The sequence below is a fragment of the Tyto alba genome, unplaced genomic scaffold (genome assembly GCF_018691265.1).
Source record: "Tyto alba isolate M040663 unplaced genomic scaffold, T.alba_DEE_v4.0 Super-Scaffold_33, whole genome shotgun sequence".
Lineage (NCBI taxonomy): Eukaryota > Metazoa > Chordata > Aves > Strigiformes > Tytonidae > Tyto > Tyto alba.
In genome coordinates, this window is record NW_024881308.1 from 7,418,464 (window position 1) to 7,446,456 (window position 27,993).

Sequence of the window (27,993 nt, forward strand, 5' to 3'; positions counted from 1 at the left end):
TGGTGTCACTTTGAGTTATTTAGAAAGAACGTAAGAGAACAAAGAATGCAGTTTATCCTGGTGGGGTGGGAGCGGGGAGAGGTAGAGGAAACAACATATAGAGCAACAAAGTTATTCAAAACCTAATACCAGTTACTGGTCATTGTGCAATCTCCATATGTCATATTGGTAATTATTCAAGACTCTGAACCTGCCTCTAGTACAGATGTATATACTGCATTTGAAGATATGCTTATTCTTCCTTTATTAGCCAGTCACTTAAAAATTAGGAAAACAAGTATAAAGTGCAACTTTTTGTTTGTTTGTTTATATTATTAACTCATCAGGGAAGAAAAGGAAATGGTTATTATGAGGATAAACTAATACTAATGATAATAAAATACTTCTACAAAATAACATGCAAATGTGAAGTGTTTTCTGGAAAGGTTTTAAGAGTTTTTTAGTTTAAGTTTTCCTTAAAATAGTTTTGTTTGAAAAGAAATCTGCCACAGACATGGCCAAAGATGCAAGAGCCTGAAAACCTATGTCATAAATTTATTATCATTATCCAAGCTTTAGAAAAAGCACATATTACTCTGACAACGTAATATCAAATGCAAGTGTTCACATTTTCTAGATTCTAGAATGTAATTTTTGAGATAACAGTTTTAATATAATAGTTTTAATCAGGTGGTGATCTTGAAAGCTACTTTCTGGAGCACTGCAAATCCAGAGATACAAACTCCATTCCAAAAGGGAAATATACATTACAATAGAAACAACACCTAAGTGCACAAAGATGTATATGGAAATAGGTGATTAAAGATATATTGTATATATCAGTTGATTAAACGATTACCATTTAAATGAGGTAAACATAAATGTTTTATAACAATGCAGGTTTAGTGCCAAGCAGATATATATAAAATGCACTAAACATGAAAACAGGGTTTTACAACCAATAAAAACCAACATAGAGATTTGTGGGTTTTTTTAATGTATATTAAAGTAGATTCTATTCAGATAAGAATTTGACAGTATCTGGAGAATTTAATTACTACATTAAATAGCATTAATCTCTCCGTTTTGTTCAACTATGTAGAGCTCTCAAATACCTTAGAAAGAACAGCCCAACTAATACCAAACAGAGGCTTTCGGCATAAATATGAAAAATTGAAGCATTTTAGACATCAAAACCATCTTCATGCCACACTACAACAGTAAGATAATATGTTACAGTATTTATAAATAGCAATTTTTAACTCAAAGCCTTTACTGAAACATCAATAAGAGTGGCATTTTTCTTGTGATCTGAAAGCTCATTCCAACACTACCTTTTTTAACTGTACAGTCAATACAGTACTAGAAAATAAACCAGAAAATAATTTTATATTAAAATTATAATCTGTCTCTTCTAAATAACCATTCCCCAAACCAGTCATTCTACTTCTAATTCACTACCCCTCCTTCCCTTCTAGAAAACATCTAATGCCATCACAAAAAAAATTAACTACATTTGATTGTCTAAATACAGTCTTACAACTAGTTTGTAATCAATTCTTCAGCTAACAGACACCCTTCAAAACAAAGAAGTGATATTAGACTGCAATCGCATTTTCAGTCTGGGAGGAGGAACCAGTCTCAGAATAAAACAAATGAGTTTCATAAAATCAAAGTTTTTTTCATAAGAACAAAATGTTTCATAAAAGCATAGAGATGTAGGAGCTTGCGTTCAACGTATGATCTCTTAAAAATGCACTACTGCTTTAATGTATTCAGTAGTTGTTCCACCTGCTCTGCAAGTAGAATATTTATTTGCTTAATAGATTCTAAATAAAAACTGCAATCAGTCACCACAGAAATTGCACATCATTACATAACAGCCAGTAATTGATTACCAGATGCAGACATTGAACTGGATTTCTACTTTTGTTTTTCACATAACAGCAAGATAGCTTTTCGCTCTTACATTCTACCTAAAATCTAGTACCTTTTCCTTTCCTGCCTTTCTTAAGGCTCTACAATTATCATTCAATTGCATATTACAGTAAAATGGCTTTAACTGCTGTTTAATTGTAAAAGGTTTTTTGACGTATGGTTCCCATTGAGAATTTTAATTATAGAGCAGAGACACAAATCTGTCCCAATTATATGACCTACCCTGTACATTCTTGACACAGTTTTCTTTTTTCAGAGACAGTAGAGTGTCAGGAAATAGGCAGATTGTTCTCAAACTGTAGCACAGAATCTTTCAGAATTCACTGTTGTACATTTGATGCTACAAATGTTATCCTCTTTTTGCAGTTTAATTTCTGTAAAACTGGGAACACTGTTATGCAAAGACTAAATCACAAGTTTTAATTCTTACAAAATAGAAACTTGCTTTGTAGTGGTTTAGGAAGAGGAAAGAGAAGCAAGAAATACCGTACAGAAACATACCACTCGTTCACCTAGAGTCCTGTCTGCAAAAATGACTGGACCATATACCTTACAGGAAAGACTAAAACTATTTCATGCTATGAAATACTATAGTGTGACAGAGAAATTCCCCTCTTAACTCATCTGATAATTTGTTATTTCCAAAGGCACAGAGATTAATAGGCCCTTTGTTGCTTTAATCTCAGTTATGATTGTTTAACTACATGTTGTTGGGGGGTTGTGTTTTGGTTTTGGTTGGGGTTTAATATAGATTTTGTTGCCACTGGATCTTATTTTGCTTGCCATTAAATGCCAGTTGTTTAATTTGTTGTGTTTAAGTTTTAATTTTAAGTAAAGCATGAGTGAAAACATCTGATACACATACCTTGCACTTTGTTTTACTTTGTATCTGTCATTATCCTTTAATTAAGGTAGAGCCCTTTATGTTCCATAAACTGGAATTCAAGTAGCTTTAGGACAGGAAAAATGCTTAGCATAAAGAGAATATTTTACAAACATATACACTGGAAATCCCAATCTTTTTGTATTTTGCCTTGTAAACCCCATATTTTAAGAACAGACAGACAGCAAAACAGGCTCAAACAGCTCAATCCTTCACCCACAATAAATCAAGGAAGATCATCCTCATTTTGGTCACACCAAGACAATACTTCCTTTACTGTTGCCACATGACTGTAGCTAAAGACTGCAGAGATAAATCACCTGTAGATTCTAACCTCTAAATCAGGCAAAATGCAAAGCAAGAACCTCTGGCAATTCAAGATCTGTCAACAAGTTGGCCTGACACTCCATCATTCCAATGGCTGTTTGCCCTGATCTGACTTTTGTAACGCTTTACTGTACACGTCCCTTTCCTCTTCTGTTTTTCCCCAGTTAATCCTTTCCTAAGTAATCTCTCCTCCCCCATCCCAAAGTCCCAAAAGAACACAATGAATGTGTTTTGATGCCATTGCACTGCTTACAGGGCATCATTCTTCCTCACAGTGAATCTATCTTGTCTACTTAATCCTCAATTCTGTTAGAGTCTCTGTACTATTCAGTGTTGATACAATGCCCAATAAAATAATAACGAACAAACAAATAAATAATCCCAATCTTGGATGGTCTTTTAACACATAAAAGGAAATCATATAGCCAATTTGAATGTATTTGCCTTGTGATTTTCAAACTGGGTTTACTTACCCCGTGACAATGACTGGATCTTCTTTCTTCTCCGAATTTACTCCAATTCTGAATTATCTCATCTTGTTTTACTGAAGCATAAAATAAAGGAGTCATTCTTAGCTACTTCCATGTGGTCAAGTAGATCTCTGGTTGATTTCTACAACTCTGCAAAAGACATTGATTTCATTTGCTTTCTATATGGAAGAACCAATCAACAAAACTTAATAGCAGACTAAGTATTAAATCCTATGCAGTTGTTTCTAACCTAGGTGGCTGGTGAGACACAACTTCCTAATTTTCTATTTAATTCCTTGACTAAATACATAAAGTGACAAAACAACAGAAAAGTAGAGATCTTTTCTTAACTGAAGGCTATAGTTTTTTTGTTTTGTTTACTTTTTTACTAGAAAAAGCAACTAAGAAAATAAGAATAGCTATGTTTGCTAAGTTTGTTTGCTTAAAAGATAGGACAATGGAAATTCCACACTGGGCTGTAGGTGAAATGGGCCCACATATAACAGAGATAAAAAAAACCCTTGGGTCTTTAGACCGTAAATAGCATAGACAAAGAATGATAGATTAGGAAGGAAAGTAGGTGGCCAGAAAAATAAGTGAGTTGTCCTTATGTAAGTCCATCCAGTTATCTTAGTTTCCAAATATTAGATATTCTAAGTTCTGTAAATACACAAGAAAAAATAAGTGTTTGTCCTTATGTAAATCCATCCAGTTATCTTAGTTTCCAAATATTAGATATTCTAAGTTATGTAAATACACAAGAAAAAATAAGTGTAATAGAAGTATGGGATTTCACTGGTTTCTCCTTATACACCTGTACACTGCTTTAAGAAACAGAGCTTACTTACTTTCCAAAGACAGAGTTCACCACAGTAGAGATTTATCAAAACACTGTATCACACACATGGTAAGTAAAAGGGGACACCACTAGCTTAACATGATGCTGTCATCAACTGCCAGAAAAGGAAAAACAGAACCTGACTACAAGGTTCTAAAGAGTGAAATTGCAACAGTTTGGGGTTTTTTTGTCTTGCCTCCTACACACAATGTTTTACTGCAAAAACAGGTTCAAGCCTTTTGTCAACTGAAACAATCACTTTAGACAACTGTGATCTCCTTTTGAGCATACAGGATATGTCTATATTAAAAATTTAAACTAGTATATATGGAAGAGCAGAAGTCACTGTATGTCTCTTGAAGCATGTACTTGAACACTAGTTTAATATTACTATAAATTATCTTATTTGATTGTCTTGTATATTTCATGGTCTAAACCTTCAAGTCTTATAGCTAGCAATACTGCCTCAAGATTCATTTTGCCAAGGTAGCCTTATTACTAGATCAATTATTAACCTTAAATTTGAGTAAAGTATTAAATGATATCTTGTCCTAAAGAAAGCATGCATTTATGTAAGCAAATAACAAAACATAGAAGTTATCTGCTGCTAAATTGCTTTAGTTTTGTTTAAAAATAAAACCTCAATGGTACTTGTTTGGAACTTTAGCAAGTATAAGAGCTGAAATTTGTACTGAAGGTAAAATTATTTATAAAGTTACAAATGTAGAAACTACTCAAATATAGAACAATTCTTAAACACCTACACTAGGTATCTTCTAGAAAAACATCTTTCCTGCCAATAAAAACCTAAACTAGCTTGCTTACTCTGATATAGTATATATCTGTATAGTATATATAGTATATATCTCTGATATATAGATTAATATATTCTGCGTTACAAGATGATGTTTTAAGTTCCTGTTTCTTGTTTTGCATTACTATTCAGCATTATTTCCTTCTTTCTCTAATGCATTCCTGGAAGAAAATAAACTGTTCTGAGTCACAGTTAATTCTCAGTCACTATTGTTTTTGTAGCTTTAAAAAAATAAATGAAAAGCAGCAATTATACTAAACAATTATGAAATTCTTACTACAAGTATTTTAAATTCCTCTTTTCAACTGAGAAAAAGAACATGCATGGCAGTTGCTTTCCCAAATGAACGTAACAAATAGCACCTGTACTCTGTAGCAATTCTCAATTCTAAATGTTAAATTCATTTTCTCAGTATGTTATCCTGAAACTCAAAATAAGGATGTGAAAAGAAGTATAGCCAACCTCAATAACTAAGCAAAACATTTATCAGAAAGCAAATTTAGGCATACTAAAAAATCGTTTCAGTGAGCATTGAAGAACCAACAGGCAGCAAAACTACCTTACAGCTGAACTTAATTTTAGATCCTAATTGGCAGCTGGATCCAGGCAGATCCTCTCTTCACTGGAGTCAGCTGAGGCCATGCTCCACACAGCAAAGGAGACACCCAGTTGCCAGATGGGACCTAGTTTTTATTTTCTGTGCCAACGCTGTTCTCTGGGATGCCATGTCACACTCTGGCCTTCACCCTTCCTTCCATTGACCTTTTTTGATAAATTGGTATGGTTTCCCCCCCGAAACCCATCCAGATAGCCAACCAGCCACATTTTTAGGACTTCAAAGCACTCTGAACCCGTTTTCTCTCAATTTTTCTCTACAGCTTCCTCCCTTTTGTCTAGCCGTTGGTGAGAGAGCACGGCTCAGCTCTGGAGGGGGATGAGGAGAAGCCCCTTTCCACGGCCGAGGCGGGCCGCAGTCCCAGGACTCGTGAGGAGAGCGGCGCGACCAAGCTGCTTCGTGGGCTTTAGGGGAGCAGAGATAACTGGGCACCGCGGGATGTGCAGCAAGCTCAGCCTCCAGAGGCCAGGCCGCTCCACAGAGACTCCGCCAGCGGAAGCGCCCTCAACGCCCAGCCCGCCCGCGGCGCGCACCAGCCCTACCTGCCGGGGCCCGCGCCGGCCGCCCGGGCAAGCCCTGCCCATCCGCGCATAGGATTGGCTGGGGTCTCTGTCATTCACAGCGGACCCCGTCTCCCGCCGCAAGTGTCCAACTGCCCCCGAAGCACCGCCTCCTTAGAAACCGCTCTTCCAGACCGCCTAACGATTAGTTTCCAGGACTGCCAATCATGGGCGCTCTTAAATTTGATTGGCCAAAATTAGCAAGGGGGTGGGCCTTTTGGGCTGGCGGTGTTTACCGTGCGTGAGGTGACGGCTGTTGAGTAGCGGCGAGCGGCGCCACTCCTTCAGTGGGGCTGCCCGGGCCTGGGAGCTGTCACCGTCATGGGGTTCCGCAGGAAAAACAAGAGACTGGTGGTGCTAAGCCATGAGTTCGTCATTCAGAACCATGCGGACACCGCGTCTTGCCTGGTGATGGTCTTCCTGCTGGGGCTCATGTTTGAGGTACTGGGCGGGGTAAGGGGGCCTGTGGTTGCCGAATCGAGCAGCATCAGGTTCTGCTGTGGGGCAGCCGCGGCGCCTTTGGCTTCCCGCTCTGGAGCTTCCCCCGTACTTCCCTCCCGTTCCCTTCAGCCTCGCTGCCAAGCAGCTCAGCCTTACCTCAGTCCGGCTCCAGGGTTATGTCCGTGTTTCTTCTCTACCCCGAGGCCCGGGTACTCTCCATGTCTCGGCTGTCTTTCGAGTGCAGCAAGTTTCACTTCTCTCTGTCCTGACCCAGCTCACATACTCCCTTTTCTACTGAGTTCTCTTTGCCAGCTCCCACTCTCACTATGCAACCTCCTCTTACTCTTTTCTGTCAGATTGTTCCTATTTTCTTGTCCCCTTTTCCTTCGTCTCTGCATATGTTTATATCCTAGCATACTTCTATAAGATTCCTTTTACTCAGTTCCAGTCTCCTGAGTTATAAAGCTCCTCAAGCCCCCTTGCTTAAAGCAGAATCATTCTATGTGTGTTTGTGGTGCCTATTTACTTTTTTCTTTCCCCCCTTTCCCCGTTCAAAATCCACGTGGTAAAGCAATTAGGAACATTGTTATAAAGATGATTTCAGACATTCTCTGTTGTTTTGAGCATGCTTAACCAGCTGGTAGTTAAAAACTGCTAGTCACCCTTTTGCACCACTGCTCAGTCTATTGCTGTTGTTGGCTCAGCTCCCTAGCGATGGATAATCTTAAGAAAAATGTGGAATTAGACAGGCTCAGCCTAACTTCTGAATTCCTCTTTGCCTTTCTAGTTGAAAGTTATTATAATGTTTGTTTCCATGTGTAAGCTGCTTATTAGTTTCTGGGGTAATGGATGAGGCATCTCTCTTAGGCATCTGTTTTCCCGTTTTTGGGACAACGGTCTTGTGTGTGTTGCTATAGGAATATTTTATGTTGGTGTTGAGTATGGGATAGGACTTGTTAAATAGAATTTAAATTCTGGATAGACAACTTAGTTTACTGAAATATTATTGGTCACACAACTTAAATACTTTCCTGAAATATTTCAACATTTCCCATCAGTTGGGTGAGATTAAAAATCAGACAATTTAAAAAGTACTGTTAAATTCTGAGATAAAATACATACATGCAGGTGTTCTGTATTTTTATGTGTGTGTGTGTATATATCTCTCTCTATATATATCTGTATATCTTGACCCACTTCTGAAAACAGTAAGGATACAGGACAGAAATAGAGAAAGCAGTTGTGATGGTCAGTTAATTTCCTTCTAAATGATGGACAAAGGCAGTATTGAGGTATAATAAATTGTGTCATCGATGGAGAAGTATGTCATAAAAGTTAATGTATTAAGTCTGTAACCCAATCTCAGCATTAAAAAAAGCTAGGGGTTTGGCAACTCAGGTGATAAAGGCTTTAAGAAAGAAAGTAAATGTGTGCACCTGGGATAAAGTAAATCCCGTTTGGGATCCCAAGTGGAACTTTATATGTGGTACTTTAAAAGATATTGCTCTGTGTCTTTTTGCCATTGAAAACCAGTATGTCTTCTGGAGTTCCATCTCTGAATTCCATTTGTCTTAACTCAGGCTTTCTATACATCACGGAAGTTGTATTTCTGTAACACGGAAGGTATTGGAAGGGACTGTACAGCTCCCCTGGCATAAGGGTTATTATTTTGGTGAAGGTGATTTCTTTTAGAGGAAAAAGAGTGCGTTAATATTGGTTACACCCAAAGATAATTAGCAAATTATCTCATTTCTGTTCAGCAGAATTCTAAAAGTTCAAATGCAGACTAGACTCAAGTGTCACTTGTGATATGGTTTTATTGTGCTTGTTTGAATATATACTATTATATTTCTTAATGTAGAATTTAAATGTCTGCATCTTCTTTTTGATGCAAAAATTACTTTTCTGATCAAAACACATATCATTTATTAGGCAGAAGAACAGTAGTGCTATGTAACAGGTTAGACTTCTGTATTACACTTCTCCCTTATTCACTGCAGAAAAGCATACTGGAGGTATTTGAATGAAATCTATATTTTTGTTGTTCACTGTCTAGGTCTTATAGCATCTTTATAATGAGTAATCCAGGCTGCCAAATGAACAAAACTACTGATTTTTTTCCAGTAAATTTTGGTGACATCTATTATGATTCTATATTGTGTGCTTCATAAGTGTTACTGAACTTGCCTAAACAGCTGTTATGTCTATTTTCTTTTGGTCTTGATTTTCTCTCAATAATAAAGTGAAATTATTATTAGGTTTTAAGTTTGAAGCCATGAAGGGCAACGTTTTGTTTTGTTTTTAAATCAGTGCTTTTCACAGCATTTTATGCTTACTTGGATTTCAGACTTCAATGACAGATTTCCAAATCTAGGCCATGGTACCCTAGGTTATACACTAATAAGCTAAAGAATGTATCAATGAGACTTTTCACAGTTGACTCCCTATTGAATGATTTTCTTGGGCTTACATACACTATAGTATCACTACAGTAAATACAGGGGTTTCTTTTCTATGTTACACTCAATTGCCCATCTCTATGAGACCATCCAAAAACCAATACTTAGGTGAAAATTATAAAGGAGCATCAGAATGTGATAAATTGAAATATAAGGATTTCTTTAAGGTTGTTTATCCACCTTAATTGTACTTTCCCGTACCTTAACAGTGCTGATTATTATGAGGTCTATAGATGCATGTAGGGCGATTCACTCTGATTATAACATACTGAAAAGCGGAAGTTAAATTTTAGCATGTTAACTGTTGTTTGCTTTCTTCTTCCTTCTCCAAGAATACTTATAGTCTTTTATGTGCCTAACCCTACGCCTTTTCTTGACAACAGTGGGCCGTGTTGTCTAAAGAAACCTTTCTTTTAGTATTTACTGTTCTTCTTAAGCTTCTAGTATTATCTCAGAGTTTCACACGATTTCTTTTCTCCTAGAGCAATTTACACCATCTTTGTATCTGTGATTATCTTGCCACAGAATGCCACAGAATACCACTTGTTGGAGCTCCCATACTTCCAGCAGAGTGAACTGTTTGTAGTATTAAGTTCTATGCCTCATAGACAGACAGAAAAGCTACCTTGCTGGGCTCTAGCAAAGATTCTTATCACCCTCTTCTTATTCTCAGGAAAGCTTCCTAATGAAGACGTCTGCTTGAAGTTACATGGTGCTGCCTGAATGCCCTTCCACAAGGGAGACTGTTGGTGGGGGTGCTGAGTGATGACTTAGTGAAACCAAGCATGTTTGTTTTAGTTAGATGCTGATGACATCGATACCTATGTAACTATCTACGTTTTCCCTGTCTTTCCAGGAGCAATGAATTTTTCACACTCTCATTCCATGAACATTTTAAGTTGGTATTGATGCTGGCTGCTTATTTTCCCTGTCAAGTACACAGAATAATTTCTGTAGCTGAGCAGTGCAGCATATTAAGAAAGTCATCAGTGTTAAGATTAGTAGAGTTTTCTCCTCCCTCCTGTATTGTTGGTTCAGTTTTAACTTGTATAATTTTCCTGTCTAATTCACCACACCACTACTTTTGATGGCATGAGTCTGGGACAAAGACAAGAAGCAACTGGTAGTAAAGAGAAAGGCAGGATTGCTCCTTTTGATGGTAGTGCTGGTTTATGAAAGGTTAAATTGTTCATAGAACTGCAGTGTCTGAAAGTCAATTTTATATGCCAGAAAAACTGGTACTTTCGTTTACTGTAATGAGACTTCCTCTTAAGAGTACTCTTCAGTATTATGACTACTCTACTGCTTAATTTCACAGGTGCACTCCCAGTGTACTGAACAATTTGCCTTTTTTTTTTTTTTTTCCTACAGAGGAACTTATTTTGCATTTTTGTGCCTCTTGCTAACTTTGTAGCTGGATAAATTAATGTTTGTTTTATATAGTCCTGAATGTTCTTAGTTACACTTTCAGAAATTAGATGGTGTAACATTTGAGGAAAATAGCTTTCTTGTTTAGTTTGTATTTCTTTGTTTTAAGTCATATCTGTGAAGATCAGTTTAAGAGAAAGCATAAAAGGTATAAGAATATATTTCTTTTACATCAGTTTTCAGATTATGCCTGTTTCAGTTCTCTGATTTATGAACTAGATAATAGTGCCTGCAAACATAATAAATGTATTTGCTATTGGCAGTGTAGGATGTACTTATCTATGGGGTTTTTTGTTGTTTGTTTGGTTTTTTGTTTTCTTTTTTTTTTTTTCTTTTTTTTTTTTAACCAGCAAAGGAACGAGGGTTTTGGGTGGGTGTTTTGTTTTGGTTTTCTTCCCTTCCACTCATATCCCTGTGTTAGAGCTTACTACTTTTTCAGTTACATCAGCACAACAGTATGTTTTTTGGAGGTGTTCAAATCAGATAAAGAAATGTTTTCAACTAAACTAAGCAAGCATATTTACCTCTTACCATTTGGTTATAGGGTAATCTACATTATAAACAGTTCCATTGTTAAAGCTAACAGCTAAATATACTGCAGCATGGGAATGGGAAGACATTTTGAAGAGGTAGAGATGACTGAAAGTTCTATTTTGCCACTGGAGAAAGAGTAACATAAAATTATACCATTGGTTACTTTGATTGTACTGTCATTTTTAGAAAATGCTTGCTTTATCATAAAAGAAATTGATGAATCTTATAATTCTACTATGATGTTTTGAATACTCTATTTACTTAGATGGGCATTTAGCTAGAATGTTGCTTTTTTTAATATCTTGCAAAGTTATGTGAAACTTCCCTTCTGATTTAACATAGGGAATCTTTTAACTTTTTAAATAAATGAAAGCCATTTATACTTCTAAATACTTTAAAGTATTTAGTAGAACAATGAGTAATTTGATCCTTAGCTAAAAGACATAATTAAAGTCCTGACCATAGGAAGCAAATGTTAAAAGATTTGCAACAAGGTAAGCTTCCATATTTGTGGGAGATTAATAACACATTTGGGACCTCTTTGATTTAAATCATGTGTGGGAGAACATTTGTTGATGGCATGATGTTCTGGTTTTGAGTGTTTATAGTCTAGCTTGTTTGAAAAATCTGATGCTTTTTCCTTGATTCTTGTTGAATTCTAGGCCTCAGCCAAGTACGCTATCATCTTTATTGCTGTGCAGTACAATGTCACCTATACCATTGGTGAGATTAAATATTTTAATATTTTTTTTCTAGTAGTGCAATAGCTCAACTATTAAAAATTACTCTTTTTTCCCCTCAAGACTTCAAGTCACTTCACTTCTATAAAATAGTAGAACTCTCATATTTGACTATCTGCATTTGGGTTTACTAATGCTATACTCACTGAAACATTGTGGTGTTTCCTCAGTTGCTTTTTAATAATATTGGGTTATTTTTCCCATATGTAACACGGCTATTAACTTGCATTTTAATGTGAAAGGCATGCGTTCTTTCCAGTTTTTTGATACAATCAACAGGAGTCATCAAGTAACAGAATATTCTGGTAATCTTCTATATATCTTGCTTATTCATGATTTCTTAGATTGTTAGTAAGGGCTTTTGTGGTTTACATTTCAAAAATATCACATTATTATTCTCAAGTAACTTAATGTTGCTGATTCGTTCATGTTTTTAAATAACAAAGGGAGAAAGTATTGATTATTTTTTTCCCAGAAAACATTTCCTTTTTTTAATCTTTTATACCTGCTGTACTATACACAAGAGTGATAAGCACCTACTGGAATTTCCTTATTTGGTAACTTAATTTTTCTGAATAGTATTGGTAACTTTCAAATCTTTTCAGGAATTAATCTGCACAATGTCTTGGAAAAAATAGGTACTGTGGTAGAATTAGTCAAGATGGGGAACTAGAGTCCAGAGAAATTAGCTAGATTTATGACATTTGTTCTAATCTTAACTTCCAAACTTGAGACCTCTGTGCTGTGACTGGTCCAAATAATGTAGCATGCTGACTGCATTTAATATGTTCAAAATAGTGCATTGATCAACTTTGCCTGCAGTAATTAATATATATATATTTTTAAAATGTTTCCTGAGATGTTTAATGTTGACACTTGAGATGGACACAGTAGACTTGTGTTTTACTGATATTTGAGCATCATCAAGCAAGCAGCAATCTCCTATAGCGGAGACAAAAGTAAAATCCATGTTTGTTACTATGATGCCTGTGATGTGACTTCTTCATAGTGTTTGGTGCATGCATGTGTTTATATGTATGTCTATATATGCATACATACAATGGAATGAATAAGGTATAGCTTCCTTTAGTTTTAATAGGAGGTGTGGATGAGTTCTGCACAAGCAATTTTGAGGTCTCCACTCTGGTCCTCTGAAAATAGTGAATATATTACTAGCGAAGGTCCATTTTGAAAACCAGTTCTAGGGACCAGGCAGAACTAACATTTGCTATGCAATTACTTGGTTGTTGATTATATCACAAGCTGCTTTCAAACATAGAAATAGGACATCTGACACTTAAAGTTATATGGATGTCCTGTACATTAGGACCTTAATGTACCATTCATGTTACAGGAAGCAGTAATTGCTTCCTTGACACCTTTTTACCTTGTTTCCTTTAGGGAAAAAAAAAAAAAGTTGCTTGATGTCTGTATTTCTGCCATTTTGCATTTGGACAACACAGCGTTTGACAAAGGGTAGAAGTCTTAAAGAAAACAAAAATCCTTGATGCTTATGAAAAGTGGCGGCTGTGTAGATAAGACACATCCAAAGTAATGCCCTCTCTTAAGTGAACGCGGAAGAATGCTAGATGTGTTAGTCTGCAAATGCAGATGAGCATGGCTCTTGATTAGTTGTAGTACAAGTTCTTTCTTTTCCATTGCAGTATCTCAGATGCATAAAGAAAAGTGAGATGGTTGAAGTAGGTGTTTGTGGACCAAAGGAGAGACAGCCTTACAAAATAAGCTTTCCTTAGGTCTACTGCTCCTGATACATGCTTTTTAAATTGAATTTAATTTGTAAGTTTCCCACACTTAAACGCAGTAAATACAAAAATTTGGAATATTTTTGTAACAGTGTGAATATTCTCTTTTTTTTTTTTTTTTTGGTGATTTTGATTTATAGGAACATATTACTAATTCTGGGGAAGTTACTTACAAATGCGTTGAACTACTAGGGTTCCTCACTATATAGGTTTTTTTTTTCCTATGTAAGGTCATGCTTCTTAAGATGGAATCTCATTCGGTCTCTACCAAAGTACAGAGTATAGGGTGTGGGTCTTTATTTTTTTCTTCCTTTCATTCTTTCTTTCGTGTTTTTTTTTTTCCTTTTTTTGACAGCCTAGATAAAAGAAATGGATTGAAGCTACAGCTCAGTGTATACTGCTCTCAATTGTTTGTTCTATGCTTATAGCTATATCATTGTATTGAAGGAAAAGATGTTCCAAATTATCTAATTGGGCATAAAAAGTAATTTTCAAAAATGTAAGATTTATGACTTGTATCCTGTATCAACTTAGCATAACTTCTAAGAACAATGGTCACTACTGCCCTTTTTCAGTTGCACACAGTGCTCCTTCATAAAAATGTAAAAATATATACCTTTTTTTTTCTTTTTTTTAGATGACAACAGTGAGCAATTTCATTTTTATGACTATGGTCCAAAAGACATTGCCACAATCTTCTTCTACATGCTCGTAGCAATTAATCTGCATGCTGTAATCCAGGAGTACGTATTAGATGTAAGTTGTTTACTGGAGTATAATGTACTTGTTTATGAACATGTTATTTTTAGCCATCAGTTGGTCAAAGGTTTTTTTTTTTCCAAGTGAAGTATAAGCTGTGGTACAATGAATGGTTTAGCATTTAGAAGCCCTGTTACATCAATCCTTTTGTTATTTGCCAGAAATGCAAACAGACCTTGGTTTAGTGGTGGAATTGGTGATGCTAGCTTAATAGTTGGACTCAATGATCTTAAGTCTTTTCCAACCTAAATGATTCTATGACATTTTTATAGTGGTATTTCTTCAATTTATTAATGGTATAAACCACTGAATCTTTCTTTCAATCAATATATAGTTTTCTGAAAAAACAGATATTAAATGTTGATGCCCTACTTGAAATATATGTGAATTAGGTCAGTTGCATTAGATTCATAAGATATATTCAGAAGATTAAAAATTACTGCAGTGATGGATTTCTGTTTGTGTTTAGATAGGGAGCTCAGAATTCATTGCGTGCTCTTTTGCACCAATTCAGTTGAAAAGTAAAATGAATTTATTAAAGCCATTGTGAAGATGATCTATTATTGAATGGCCTTAGAACGTCTTCACAAGTAGGTAATCTGGGCCACAGAAACTCAAATGGTTTTTAAGTTTCATCAAGGTCTTAAATGGTGGGAGTTATGTATTTTGATTGAGGAATGGGAGATTTGGGAAGAAAAAAAAATCAGGAGTGAATGCCAACTCCTAAATAGCTTTCTTGTTTTATAAATTACATTTATTGATCTGATTTTTATTTCTAGAAAATTAATAGACGTCTGCATTTGTCAAAAACAAAGCACAGCAAATTCAATGAATCAGGACAGCTAGCATTTTTCTACTTGTTTTCATTTATATGGGGAGCAAGTATTTTGAATGCAGTAAGTAAGTCGCTCTATTTGCTATTTTTATTTAAAAAATAGACTTAAAGTATTAAGAAGGTCCTCAAATCAATGGTGTTTTTCTTTAGGAAGAATTCATGATGAACCCAACCTCACTCTGGAAAGACTATCCCCATTGTCGCATGCTGTAAGTGTTCTATTTTCAATTTGAAAAGATCTGGTACTTATAATCACTGAATATTTAACAACCCCAAAATTTAGGGAACCACTAATAGGGTAGTGACATTGGTACCTTACAAAAGTGACAACTAGATGAAAATACTTTATTTTGTTTGAAAACTGTCAGCTGTTTCGTCCAAAGGTAGTTTTTGATGAATTGAGCATTTATCCAAGAGCTACTTAACATGTGCTCTTAGCTTTCTTCCTTTCTTTAACTTAACCATAGTAGCTGAGTTAAAGTTTTTGCAAGATAGGATAGGACTGCTGAACTGTTTCACACCAAAGAAACATCTTTGTCGGAGACTGAATTTTCAAATTAGAGGAGATTTATTACTTGATTTTTTTTTTTTTTTTTTTTTTTTTAATTAAGATGACTTACAAAGTTGTGTTGTTTGTCTGGTGACCTCTCCCCCATTTTTCTCAGGTGAGTGTGATAAAGGGAAAAGGGATAATATGCATTTTTTATGAAGGGAGTTCCACTGCTCACAGGATAAACTGTTTCTGTGTTAGGTTTTTTGGTCTTTTTTCTTTCCTGCTGTCTCTAAAGGTGATTCAGAACTTGCTATCAAGAAGGTTATGGATGCTAATTCAAAAAACTGTCACCGTAGAGTTGTTCTGTATTTGTGGTTCCTGCAATTTAGGAATCATAAACTGTAATAAGTCAGCATTAATTAATTTAAGATAATGAAATAAAATCTCGTATTTCACACTGAAAACTTGTAAACACATCATCTTGTGTTTTCTTAACCTGAATTATTGTTTAGTTTTCAGGTAAAATTCTTCTATATTTGTCAGATAGCCTATTGGCTTCATGCACTGCCGGAGCTATACTTCCAAAAGATCCGAAAGGTATGGAGAGAAGTTGTCAATACAGCTAATTAAATATCTATGCTTTCCAATTACTCAATATTTCTGTTTATATTAGCTATATAAATATGTACACATTAACATTTTTATATTCAGTTATTCATATACTGTTTATGTTTTTTACATTTCTTGCATTTCTTATCTAATTTAGTCTAGGTGGTCTGTAGTTTTTGATTCAGACAGTATTTCTGGAAATTTATACAGTAGTGTGAAAAATAATCAAATCTAATGAATGATAGGATTTTTCTTTTTATAGTTAAACTATAACAGCATTTATTATAATTTCTCTAATTTTAGGAAGATATTCCAAGGCAGCTATGTTATATTTGCCTTTACATTGCTCATATCTCTGGTGCCTATATATTAAAGTAAGTATTTGCATGTTAGTTTTGAGTAGATAGATCTATTTCTTTAATAATTTTATTAAAATTTCTAACTTTTCTGTTTTATAGTTTGCAGCATTTGGGGCTATTTCTGATGGTACCTCACTATTTAGCAGAACTCATTTTTCATGCCTCACGTCTTTTCTACTTCAGTGATGAAAACAAGCAAAAAGGGTAAATCTTGCATGTATTAATTAAAATTCAGAACTTTATTTACTAATTGCTTATAAATGGATTTGCATGTGTGTAAAGGTACTCAGGTAGCAAACATCATCTGTTCAGTGTCCACTACTATCTGCTTTGGATTCACAAGCAAGTCATTGTCATTACATAGAATCAAGGAAGCAAATACACCACTTCATGATCATCATTATAAGGTTTTGCTAAGGTCCCATCTCACATATCTATGTATTGGCTTCTGATTCTGTAAGTTGTCTGTTTGCTTAAATGTTCATACATGTTTGTGTTTAGGGACGCTTGCTTTTAAAACCAGTTATTTGAAGAAGTAATAAAAGCAGCATTCCCTGTAAGTTCTTGCAGGTCTCTCTCCTTTTGGTAAGGTGAGAAAGGGAAGCAATAATACAATGCAAAAGGTAATGTCTCAAAACATGTGGCTGATGAGATGTCTTCAGTTATACATCTCTTGAGTAAGATTCTCAACTATTCTGAGAATTATTAGGTATAAAAGTAATACATGTGAGAATGGAAAGAGATGAGATACTGAGGTATTTAACTGTGTGGCATGCTAGGATAGATTTCACCATTTGAATGCAAAGACTTATGGAGGTTCTAGATTGAATAAAGCAGCCATGTCCCATTTATGTGTACTTGTCTCTTATTCTTTCTTCCTTTTCTGAGTGACTGCCCAGCTGGAAGAGATTATCATGAATGCCTTGCTTTCTTTCAGGCAATCCCTTTATATAGGCAGCCTCCCTTAAAGCAGCGTAATGCTGCTGCTCTTGATGGTCTTTTCACAAGATTTGTTTGTGTTGCTCCTTAAAGCTAACATTTTAAATAGGTATGCTGAATGTCCTTTGCAAAAAATCAATGTTTACTGATGCAAATAGGGAAAGTGAGAGAAAGTTAGCTTGTCTTTCCTTTGTATGTCATATTTAGTTGTGACGTTTTTGGAGCTCTGACTTTATCTGCTTTTCATTATATGCTGTCCAAAAGCATGAAGGCTAAATATACTAATTAGGAAAACATATCTTCCTGTCTTATGAAGACTTTAACAGTGAGATAAACATTTCTGTCTTTCTTCCAACTGTTTAATAAATGTATATTATACCTTTAGTGTCAGCTCTGGCTTTACAGCATCACCATTACTTATAAATGGCTTAGAGCATGAATGCCAACCTGAGATGCATCTTTTTACTTCATTGTGCTTTCTAGTCAAAAGATTGTATAATGAGGCAGGACTGAATGTTTGCAGATGACCAAGTTTTTCTGTAATTATTGGTCCCCTCCATGGACATTTCTCTATTGTTGCTGACAGAATTTTAATGAAAAGTTCTTTGTATGTTTGACTATATTGAAAAGAAATGGACTAAAAGGAGAAAGCATATTAATTTCATTATTTTGTTTTCAGATTTACCATTTGGGCTTTACTTTTTGTAATGGTGCGTCTTTTGACCCTAACTTTATCTGTCCTCACCTTTGGATTTGGTCTGGCAAGAGTAGAGAATCCAGGTTTTTCCATAGCAGACGGAAACTTCAATGTACTCCCTGTGAGGTATAACAAGGCTAGTAGACATTCATGTTTGTATAATGTAGCATTTCAAAATACTTTTTAATAAAACAATCCAGGATGATAATGTGTTTTGAAGAATTTCCCTGGGTGATGTTTTCCTCTTGAAGATTTAAGGGAAGGGAAATTTTGTTCTCTTTTTTTTATCTTTTCACAAAAGTAATAGAACAGGATTTATGGGAAATAGAAAAGAAGGAAAAAAAAAAAAAAAAAGAAACTTTTTGAAATTAATTGTTGATAATCATCTCATTAAACTTTTTTTCCCCTTTGTCTATACTGGACATAGTATCATTTGGCGATATTAATATCCGTAATTTTTTAACTAATTATTTGTTTGGTGCCTTCCTAAAAAATTTTTTTTATATAGCTTTTTTTCCTACTTGTTAATTTTAAAATCTGATTGATTTTTCAGCATAAGCTCATCACTTTAATGTTCACCCTTACAACTTAGTGCCCATAATCAAGTGTGTGGGAGGGATTTTGAATCTATGTGATTTCTCATTCATAGATTGCTTGGCAGAAGGGGCCTCAGTGACACCATTTCCTATCAGCCATTGAAAACTATGGTCATGACTCCTTGATAAACCTGATTGCTTCTAGCAATATTCTTACATATGATTTCCATTTACTTCTTGTGTGACACACCTTGTCTTGGGTAAAGCCTTCTGATACATCTGGTTTCCCATGGCATGAAGATTTTAATTGTTTCACTAGTAGAGTTTTGGAGAAAAGATAGGTACAGATTTGCAGTCTATTAATGTTTAACTGAAACTTTTACCTAACTGTCTTAAAAATCTTAAATCTTATTAGGGTTGGTTGCCTGGGTGCTGTTTGTCTAACACAGGCCTGGATGATGTGGAAATTTATAAATTTTCAGCTGAAGAAATGGAGAGAGCATGTTAAGAACCAGGTTCCGAAGAAAAAAATAACTAACACAAAGAACAAACGAACAAAAAAGGAACCAAACAGAGGTCAGTGATGTAATTTTTAAAGTTGTTTCTAGGCCAAATGTTTTTATACCAGATGTAACTTCGTATCTTTCTGCAAAAGGGCAAAAAACATCTGTCTTTTGCCATTCAGAGAATATAGATGATGATATTATAGCTTCTTCAAACATTAGGGCCTGTTTTTCTCTTATTTCATATTGCTAACTGGACAACACACAGAGTGCTAACTGTATTAAGTGGTAGCCCTGGGTAATCTGCAGGATTATTCACTGAACTCTATGTTAATCTAAATGCAAGGAATATTTCATGAAACTGGGTTTAATGATAACAGAGTTTTCTTTCAATTTTAAATGTCTTTTACAATGCTGCTAAATTTTTTTTTTATTTAACAACAGAAAAAAAAAATCTGAAATCCCTACTGTATTTTATAAATTCTGCTTCTATTATGCTTCAAATGATTAAAATTAAGTTTGTTTGTTCTTCTATATAAAGACACATCATGTAAAGAGCATCAAACCCACTGGAAAATAACTCAAAAGGAACATCATAGTAGCTAGAGAAGAACAACTAATGGAGGAAGGCTTTTAATTATATGATGTTGTATAATTTCTAAATTCCAATGTTATATCAATTAAATTAGTTAAATGGGAGTTATGAAGATTTATTAGAGTGAAATTTTGTATCCTTGCTAGCAGATATATAGAAAGCAGTGGATAGACTTATGTATGAAAGATTCAGAATCACTTCTGAGATTTGGGTAGAGCTTTGAAAAATGCAGTTTCGTGGGAATTTTACCACAGGCTGGCTCTCTTTCTGGAGTTGATCTTTATGTATTTGTTTCTACTAAGAGGGGTTGAAGCTCTTTTCATTCAAAGATTTCTTGTTGAGTCAGCATTAGCTGAAATCAATTGGAAGATTCTAGACCACAAATGTGCTCATAATATTGTTTTTCTTTATCATTCTAGAGCAGCCTTTCAGCTCTGAATGTAGCTGCAGCTGCTTTTTTTTCTTTTTTTCTTTCTCCAATCTTGCAGATCCTTCTCTGATTTCCAGATTAATAACTTCATAGCTTTAATGTGTTATTTTATGAAATTAGTGCAGTTCTTAAGTTCCCAAGATGATTAAATAGCAGAAGTGAAGTCAAACCTCAGTATCACGTTTGCTTTAATTGAACAAAACAAAGAATAGCACAGGTATTACAGCGCTCTGCATATGTAGCAAGATGTTGTTTATCAGTTTATCTTTTTTCTAATGGCAAAAGTATTCATACTTTTTAGAAATATTCTGAGGAGATCTTGGGTTCCACTGAAGCCACTAGTTTAGTTGCAGGCATGAGCCATGAATCATTTCCTTAGTCTCCTTGAATGTAGTCTCCTCTTGTCCCTCAGCTCTTAAGATGAGAATTCAGACTCGTTTGTAGTTAACATGACTGTACAGTGGTTAGGCATGATTTGCACAGGATAGAATAGGAAAAGAATATATGTTTGAAGTTGTTAGATGTGGAGAGTTACGTAGCCAAAATAATCATGTTCAGATTTAACTGACAAAAGAAGGACTAGAAGTGTACCACAAACTCTTCATGTACTGCTTTGTTCCATCTGTCCTGTTGCAGCTTTTCTTCCTGCTGTGGCCTGAGCTTCTTACTCTAATGACAGACAAATCTGGTAAATGTGAAACAGTAGACTGTCTAGGATAGCACATGCCTTATGGGACTAATACTGAGAATGCTGTACAATAGGTAAAAAAATCCGAAGGAATCAGTAAAAAATGATTTAACAAATAATGGTGAAAAACTAAACTGAGATCCTGGTTAAACTAACATGTCACAGATGAAGATACATTGATTAATACTTAGTTAATTAGTAATCAAAATATAACAATGGGCAACTGGCACTCTGAAGAAAGCTTACCAGTGGGGCCCAACCAGTTTCTGTGCTGACATGTTCATAAATAACCTGTTGAGGTAGCAAAGTCTAAAAACAAAATGATGCTGAATTTGTTACGGCAGAGAGTTGCAGGAAGATCTTGCAAACATGAGATAAGTCAAAATGGCAAATTCTTAATTTTCAATGCCATTCCTAAATTTCTAAGCTAAGTAACACATATTATGGAGGAAGGGAAAAGGAAACATAGTTTATACATATGCAACTATGGACATCAAACTAGCATTTGGCTCATGAAAGATTTTAAATCAATGTTTATTTTTTTCTGCAAACATCACTCAACTCCTTGTTGCGATAAAAAACAAAACCAAAAAACCTCTCAGCTAGAATGTACCGTCCATTGTATAAGTCTGTTTGTGTACCTACATCCCAGAAATTGCATGCCATGTTGATGAGCCTATCTGAAAAGACAGACTATTGCCAGAAAGATGGAGAAAACGGTAACAGTAAGGAGAGAGGCTAACTACCACTGAGCTCAAAAAAATGTCTGATAGGAGACACCATAGAGTTCTAAAACCTTAAGTGATTTTGAACAGGCAAATAGCAAATTACAGTTTGCTGTTTCTTATAACAAGGATAGACGCATGTTTAAAATGAACACAAGAAGGATATAAAATACAGATAATTTGTAGAAGTAATTTCTGCAAAAGTATGGCTTGAGATTTAATTCCTGGGGTTCCGTCTGTCAGTGGCTAATAATGCAATGGTCTAGATGCAAGTTAGACCTCAGGAAGCCAAAAAGATTCCCCTGGAATCTGAAAGAAATTATGTTGGTAAGACCACTCTGTATTTGCCCTGTTTTTAATAAATGAAATAAATAAAATGAAGCATCTGTCACTCCTGGAGACAGACTAGACTTAGAAGCAACTTTTGTCAGATTCCTGTTCATATCAGCTTTGTACAGTCAAAGCTCCTAAGTATTTTATATTCCTAACTCCAAGTTAATTTCAACTGAAAAAAATACTTAAGCTTCCCCCCCCCCCCCGGTCTAGTTTCTCTATCTTTTAATGTAAAGCAAAATTGTGTGTGTTTACTGTACTTTAATTTAAAATTACAGCTAACTTTGTCAATGGAGCAGCAAAATTAGACGGTGGAATGTCGCCAAGAATAAGAAAATCAAAACCTGTATGATAGTACAAGCCAGTATCAGAAGACAACATTTGACAGAAGACTGTGACTTACAAAATTGACCCTGCAGAGCTATTATTTGGATGTCTTATTATTTCAATGGACACTATCAGGTTATATTTTTTTAAATATTATTGTTAATAACCCTACATTTATGACAATATCGTCTTTGACCTACCTTAACTAAGCAGTTATCTCCAAATTTCACTTAGCTTTAAGAATGAAAACAGATTAATCTGTTTGAACTGATCACAGAACCAGAAGAGGTTATTACATTTCTGTAATATTTGCATTACAGACACTTCAGAAGGCTGCCTAAATTGAAGTTACCTGCCTATTCATCTGTTCTTATAAAATCAAAGTTCTGTAGCAGAAAGATCGAACCATGTCTGTCTGTTCCCTCCCCATCTTCCCTCCCCAAGAATTTTTTCTATATTCATCTTACATGGAGTAAGAGGTTATATCTGAAGTAGCCTGCTAAAAAAGCAAAAATTGTCCTATACCCGATTTCACTTCAACAATTACAGATTAAGAGAGGGCAAATTCTGACAGGACTTCACTAATCTTCTTTCATTATAAAGATGAGACTAATATTTAGTAAAGATGCAAATTGTATGTCTTGGGAAAAATGTTGGATTTTGCAGTGGATTATACTATTTTGTATGGGGCAGGGATTGAAGGGAGGAAAAGTAGCCAATTAATCTGTAGGATAATCCTAGCCCTTCTGAAATAGAAGACAAAACTTCCAAATATTTCTAAAGAGCAAGTATTTCATGCTTGCAATCACATGTGCCAGATCATTTTTCCTCAACTGCTGTTTTCCTTTAATTTGTAACTGACATGTCTTAAACTTCTGAGTCTACTCAGATGATGTTCAGCAGAGGTGCTCAAACAGTATTACAATGAATGTTTCACCAAGCATAACCTTTTTTCTTTCTTAACCTGTAGATAATAATTTATTTTAGTCTGACTCAAGGGGTTTATGTCTATGAAGATATTAATTTGCTCCTTATGTGAACACTATCTGGATATGATTTTAATATTAATATGATTATATTATAAAAAGATGAATGGCATTTTTCTAAGTAACCCTCATAGAATTGAGGCTGGTATCTCAATGTTGGATAAGTTTCATGAACTCACTTTCTTATTTGCCATAACTTTCCCTCTGTGCAAATAGACTGTAGGAATACTACATTAATTCACATAAGCCTATACATTTCTACTGAAAATGTTTACCATGAAACTAGAACACATTTGCTAATATTTTTCATAAACTTGTATAATAATGAATGCCTCATGAGATAAAAGTATCATCTTTTGAGCAGCTGTGTGAGATTTGCTTAGCCTTCAAGTATTTCTCAGCGTGCCGCTCACAAGACAGTGTTTTCTTTGATGTACCCTGCAACTGTAAGTTTGCACTCCCTGTAGATTTCAGTTTGTGCACATCTAAGTTACCAGGCTTTCAAAAGTGGATCCAGACAGTGGTTTAGGTGCCAGTATCCAATTCTCGGTGCATAAAACTAGACAGTTTCATATTCATTTTTTGTGCAAATTTCACAGTGTAATTAGTTTACACATATAAAGATAGTGCCACTGGATTTACAAATTAAGAAAATGAGCAGGTTGGTGTAATAACTAGTTCATTAACAAAAAAAGCAAGCGTATATGCAGTGATTCTTACTTTTTTTATTTGTACTTCATTGGCTTGCTAATAGTCTGTGAAAGTTGAAATACAAAGTGGTGGTGAGATGATAATGAAGATGATTTTTTTTTTTTTTTTGTTAAATGCTATATTTTTTGTTTCTGGCTGAGTGGGAATGACAACTCAGGAAAGTAGAACTTGGGTGAAAACAATGAATTCACTTGCTCAGATGTACTTTAAGCAACTTTTTTCTTTTTTAAATTTACAAGACTAAGATGATTCTGAGCTTATCTCTGCAATTACTTTTTAAGATCCTTTTACATTGTTTAAATTAAAATTCGCTGGTTTGTTCCAGGGTTAGAAAAAACTCACATTCGGAGATTGTTCCATGTATAAAGCACAATATTTTATAGGGAAGGTATGAGATATAGGTCATCAACTATGAATTCCCAAGTGCTTGACAGTTTCTTTTGATTGCATCTTTCAGAAACACTGCCAAAAATATCTAGAAATTACTTTTCTTTAACCACATACTTAAACTAATTCCAAACCCCTCATGTCACAGCAAGATCTGAGGTCAATCCAGGCATCTTGTTATGAAGTCAATGAAACAAAATGCACAGTAGGACTCTTGGCTAAGTACTTCTGTATGAATGAGACCTAATTAAAGCTAAATCCTAAACCAAGGGTAACAAGAATACTGCAAAGTCGCAGAGGATCTTCCGAAGTCTTAAAAACACAGGTCCTAAGTGCCATGAACCAGACAAGATAGAAAGCCTGTTCTGGAGGTCTAGGATAAAAACTGCAGCGTGTTAGGGTTATGTTTGGTGGGGTTTGTTTGGTGGGGGTTTTTGTTGTTGTTTGGTCAGGATTTTTTTTGTTGTTGTTTAAATATAGTTTTGTCAGTTTTTCTGAGACATAAGCTGATAGCATTTATCACTTTGTTTCAATATTATGAATGTCACATAGAGTAATAATCAGATTAGACACTCATTTCTTCTTGTTTCAACCATATGGCCTTTGCTGAAGTTGCATTAAGTCTGTCAGCACGGATGTTGAGGCATGTTCCCTAGTGATGTAATATTGTAATGAATTAAGCTCTTTTTACATGCATTTTACATATTTAATTTATGTAAATCTTAAGATTTTCAGAGGAACTGTATGCTCTATCTTGTCACTATCTAATTGTAAAGTTAATTCATATGTTAGAGGTTCTTTGCAAGTAATCATGTGCACATCAAAATATAAAATACTACCGTGCACCTGCTTTGGGAAAATAAAATAAGTACTCTTACTTCTAACCTTCCTTTCCTCCTAGTGGGTATGTAAGAGTTGATTTACCTCCTGAATATTCTTCTAAAGGAAGGGCATCTTCTAGGTGATGCAGAAAAGTTTATGTTACAAATCTGTATCTCAGCTTTTGAACTGTATAATAGGAATGAACAGGTTGTCTTGATTTTAAGAGTAATAAGAAACTTTCTTAAGCTGATATATTTTACATTCTCTTCCTACTGAGGTTTTGAGTTGGCCACATAGAGTGGAATAGAAAGGAGGTTGTATGGTGGCATAGCCATGTGGACAAGAGTGTTGCTGTTGCCTGCTCTTGTTCAAGTCTACTAAAAATTGAAATTATTCAGGATAGGTTTTAAAAATGCAGAATGTTGTCTGGGAGCTGGAGTTTTAAGCAAGTCTGAAAAAATGCTAATTTCTAAATGCTCAGCCTTGTTGAGTGCTATGTAACTTTGTAAATAATTAATTAGTTTCATTATTTTGTTGATAAATGAATTCGGATGGAGAAGGCAATGTTTCATCTATATTTGTTTCTTAATGTTAAAATGGGCTGCTGCATCTACTTAAATTGAAAGCACACATATACTTCCATTCTTAAACCATCTGAATGTTTTACCACAAAGAAATTCTAGCAGTAAAAGAAACGGGTAAAACAACACTGATACTGTAAACCATTAACTTTTAGATACTTAGCTTTAGGCCTTGGTAGCTGGAATCGAGTTTATGAATTTACTGACCATGAGAAAGAGATAAATGTTTACAAACTAATATTGTTGTAACATTTCTCTGTTACAATTATTCCCTAAAATTCTTACATATAGTTACTCTTTCAATGAAACCAGCAGTGTACTCCATATTACATGCGTGACTGTCTGATTACAACAAATATACTGGTTTGTTTTTAATTCCCCTTAGGATGTATTTTCTTTTTAGTTTATTGACATGTCTGTCCATTTTCTGGTTAAACAGTTATTGTTGAAATGTGTTGGTTTAAAAGATTGCATTATGAAAAAATAATTCACGTAATCACTGTATAAAGTAAAATTATGGTTTAGTGAATGGTTGCTGAAAATATAACATTTTGCTGAAACACTAGTTTCTTTTACATGTTTTGTTTTATACTGTTTTACATGAGGATTTGTTGATTGTTTAATATATAATCAATAATCCATAGCACGAGACAAGTTTTGAGCGTATGTAAGGTTGCCGTTACTCATTTGATAAGATACTGCTAAAGAAAACTTTATCCCTTTAAAAACAAAGAAAAATAATCTTCTCTAAGGATGTATTTCTGATGTATCTAATTTCACTCTATAATGTTATTTAATTTCCTTTGTTACCATTAAATAATTTGTTTATTTTGCTAAACCAGTTACTCTTGATAGTCTGGTCAATTAGGCAGTTAGCCACACAAACTGGATTGCTAGTCTAAGAAGAAGGTATGTATGTACTTTTGGATTTATTAAAAAAAAAAAAAATCAGAACCTACTCCAATTCTTCAACACTTTTACCCATTTTCTGTCAGTGTTGGTTTTCTTTGCTTCTCATTCAATGCCAGAACAATTTTTCTTTTCAGCCCTTGTGATGTCTGTATGGTAATATCGGGGTCAGTACACCAGATATTCTCCTCAACTCCAGTCAAGCAGTCTGCAATCAATCTGCTGCAAACTATTACTTAGTGTACAGAAAAAAAAATATCAAAACAATAAGTAAAAATTTTGCAGTTATCAAAAAGTGCCAGTTCAAACCCAGAAAACATGGTGGTAATGTGACAAACCTTAGTTCTGCTTAACCTAGTTAGATAGGGAAGCCAAAATTAAAGTAAGTTTATGAATCCAATATGAAAGATGTTATGGGGGGGGGAGGATTTTAGTTTTGGGGGAGTGGAGAGGGTTGTTTTCTTTTGTTTTGTCTGTTTCTAATTTGGGAAGGGAAGAAGGGATGATGGAAAGCTACTTCTGTGCCAGAGTATTATTGGAAAATGTCATATCCTAGAACTGTTGGGGGAGTTTTTTGCCCTTTTTTTTCTTTTGGCTTTTTTTTTAATGAGGATGTTGTTAATATTTCTTTGCAAAACATTTAAAAAATAAATTTTTTTTAAAAATCCTGTTAATAGATCGAACAGAAAGAAATCTAAGCTCATGTAAAACTTGTTATAAAGAATGCCTGTTAATCATAGTGGGTTTTTTTCTGTCTCTGAGCAGAGAACAATTAAATGGGCTGAAGAAACGGGATGTTTCTCTTGCGCTAATTGTCCAAACAGAAATTGATCTTGGAAAATTCAGGAGACAAATTAGTTTTGTAGAGAGATGCCTGTGTGGAAGAGAAAACGTTTTCTGGAGAAGAATAGATGATGGAAAATGATGACTGACTGAGTTACTGTCACAATAAAAATTAATGGTAGTGTCCAAAAAGTGA

The 27,993-nt window shown here is 34.8% G+C and overlaps 2 protein-coding genes across 6 annotated transcripts in view; one reads left to right on the forward strand and one right to left on the reverse strand.

Moving 5' to 3' along the window:
* The window catches only part of ZMYND8 (zinc finger MYND-type containing 8), an 81,764-nt gene extending 75,338 nt beyond the window's left edge, over positions 1-6,426 (reverse strand). The window contains exons 1-2 of the mRNA XM_033003573.2: positions 6,408-6,426; positions 3,601-3,747 (exon numbers count right to left, since the gene is read on the reverse strand). The gene's annotated coding sequence lies outside the window, so the exon portion shown is untranslated. The remainder of the gene's footprint in view (positions 1-3,600; positions 3,748-6,407) is intronic.
* LOC104357833 (translocating chain-associated membrane protein 1-like 1) lies at positions 57-27,989 on the forward strand. 5 transcript variants are annotated; one of them, XM_033003589.2, is made up of 12 exons: positions 57-60; positions 6,697-6,866; positions 11,950-12,010; positions 14,428-14,546; positions 15,329-15,445; positions 15,535-15,593; positions 16,390-16,474; positions 16,790-16,860; positions 16,945-17,049; positions 18,464-18,607; positions 19,433-19,593; positions 22,570-27,989. In XM_033003589.2, the coding sequence occupies exons 2-12, from the start codon at positions 6,747-6,749 to the stop codon at positions 22,641-22,643; spliced, it is 1,116 nt and encodes a 371-aa protein (XP_032859480.2). In that variant the 5' UTR covers positions 57-60; positions 6,697-6,746; the 3' UTR covers positions 22,644-27,989. The 5 variants fall into 5 exon arrangements, 3 of the variants coding, with proteins under 3 accessions (XP_032859480.2, XP_042656772.1, XP_042656774.1); XR_006166064.1 differs by lacking the exon at positions 57-60 and having other exon boundaries at positions 6,678-6,866; positions 22,570-22,753; positions 27,780-27,989; XR_006166065.1 differs by lacking the exon at positions 57-60 and having other exon boundaries at positions 6,678-6,866; positions 18,464-18,617.
* The last annotated feature ends 4 nt before the right edge of the window (positions 27,990-27,993 follow it).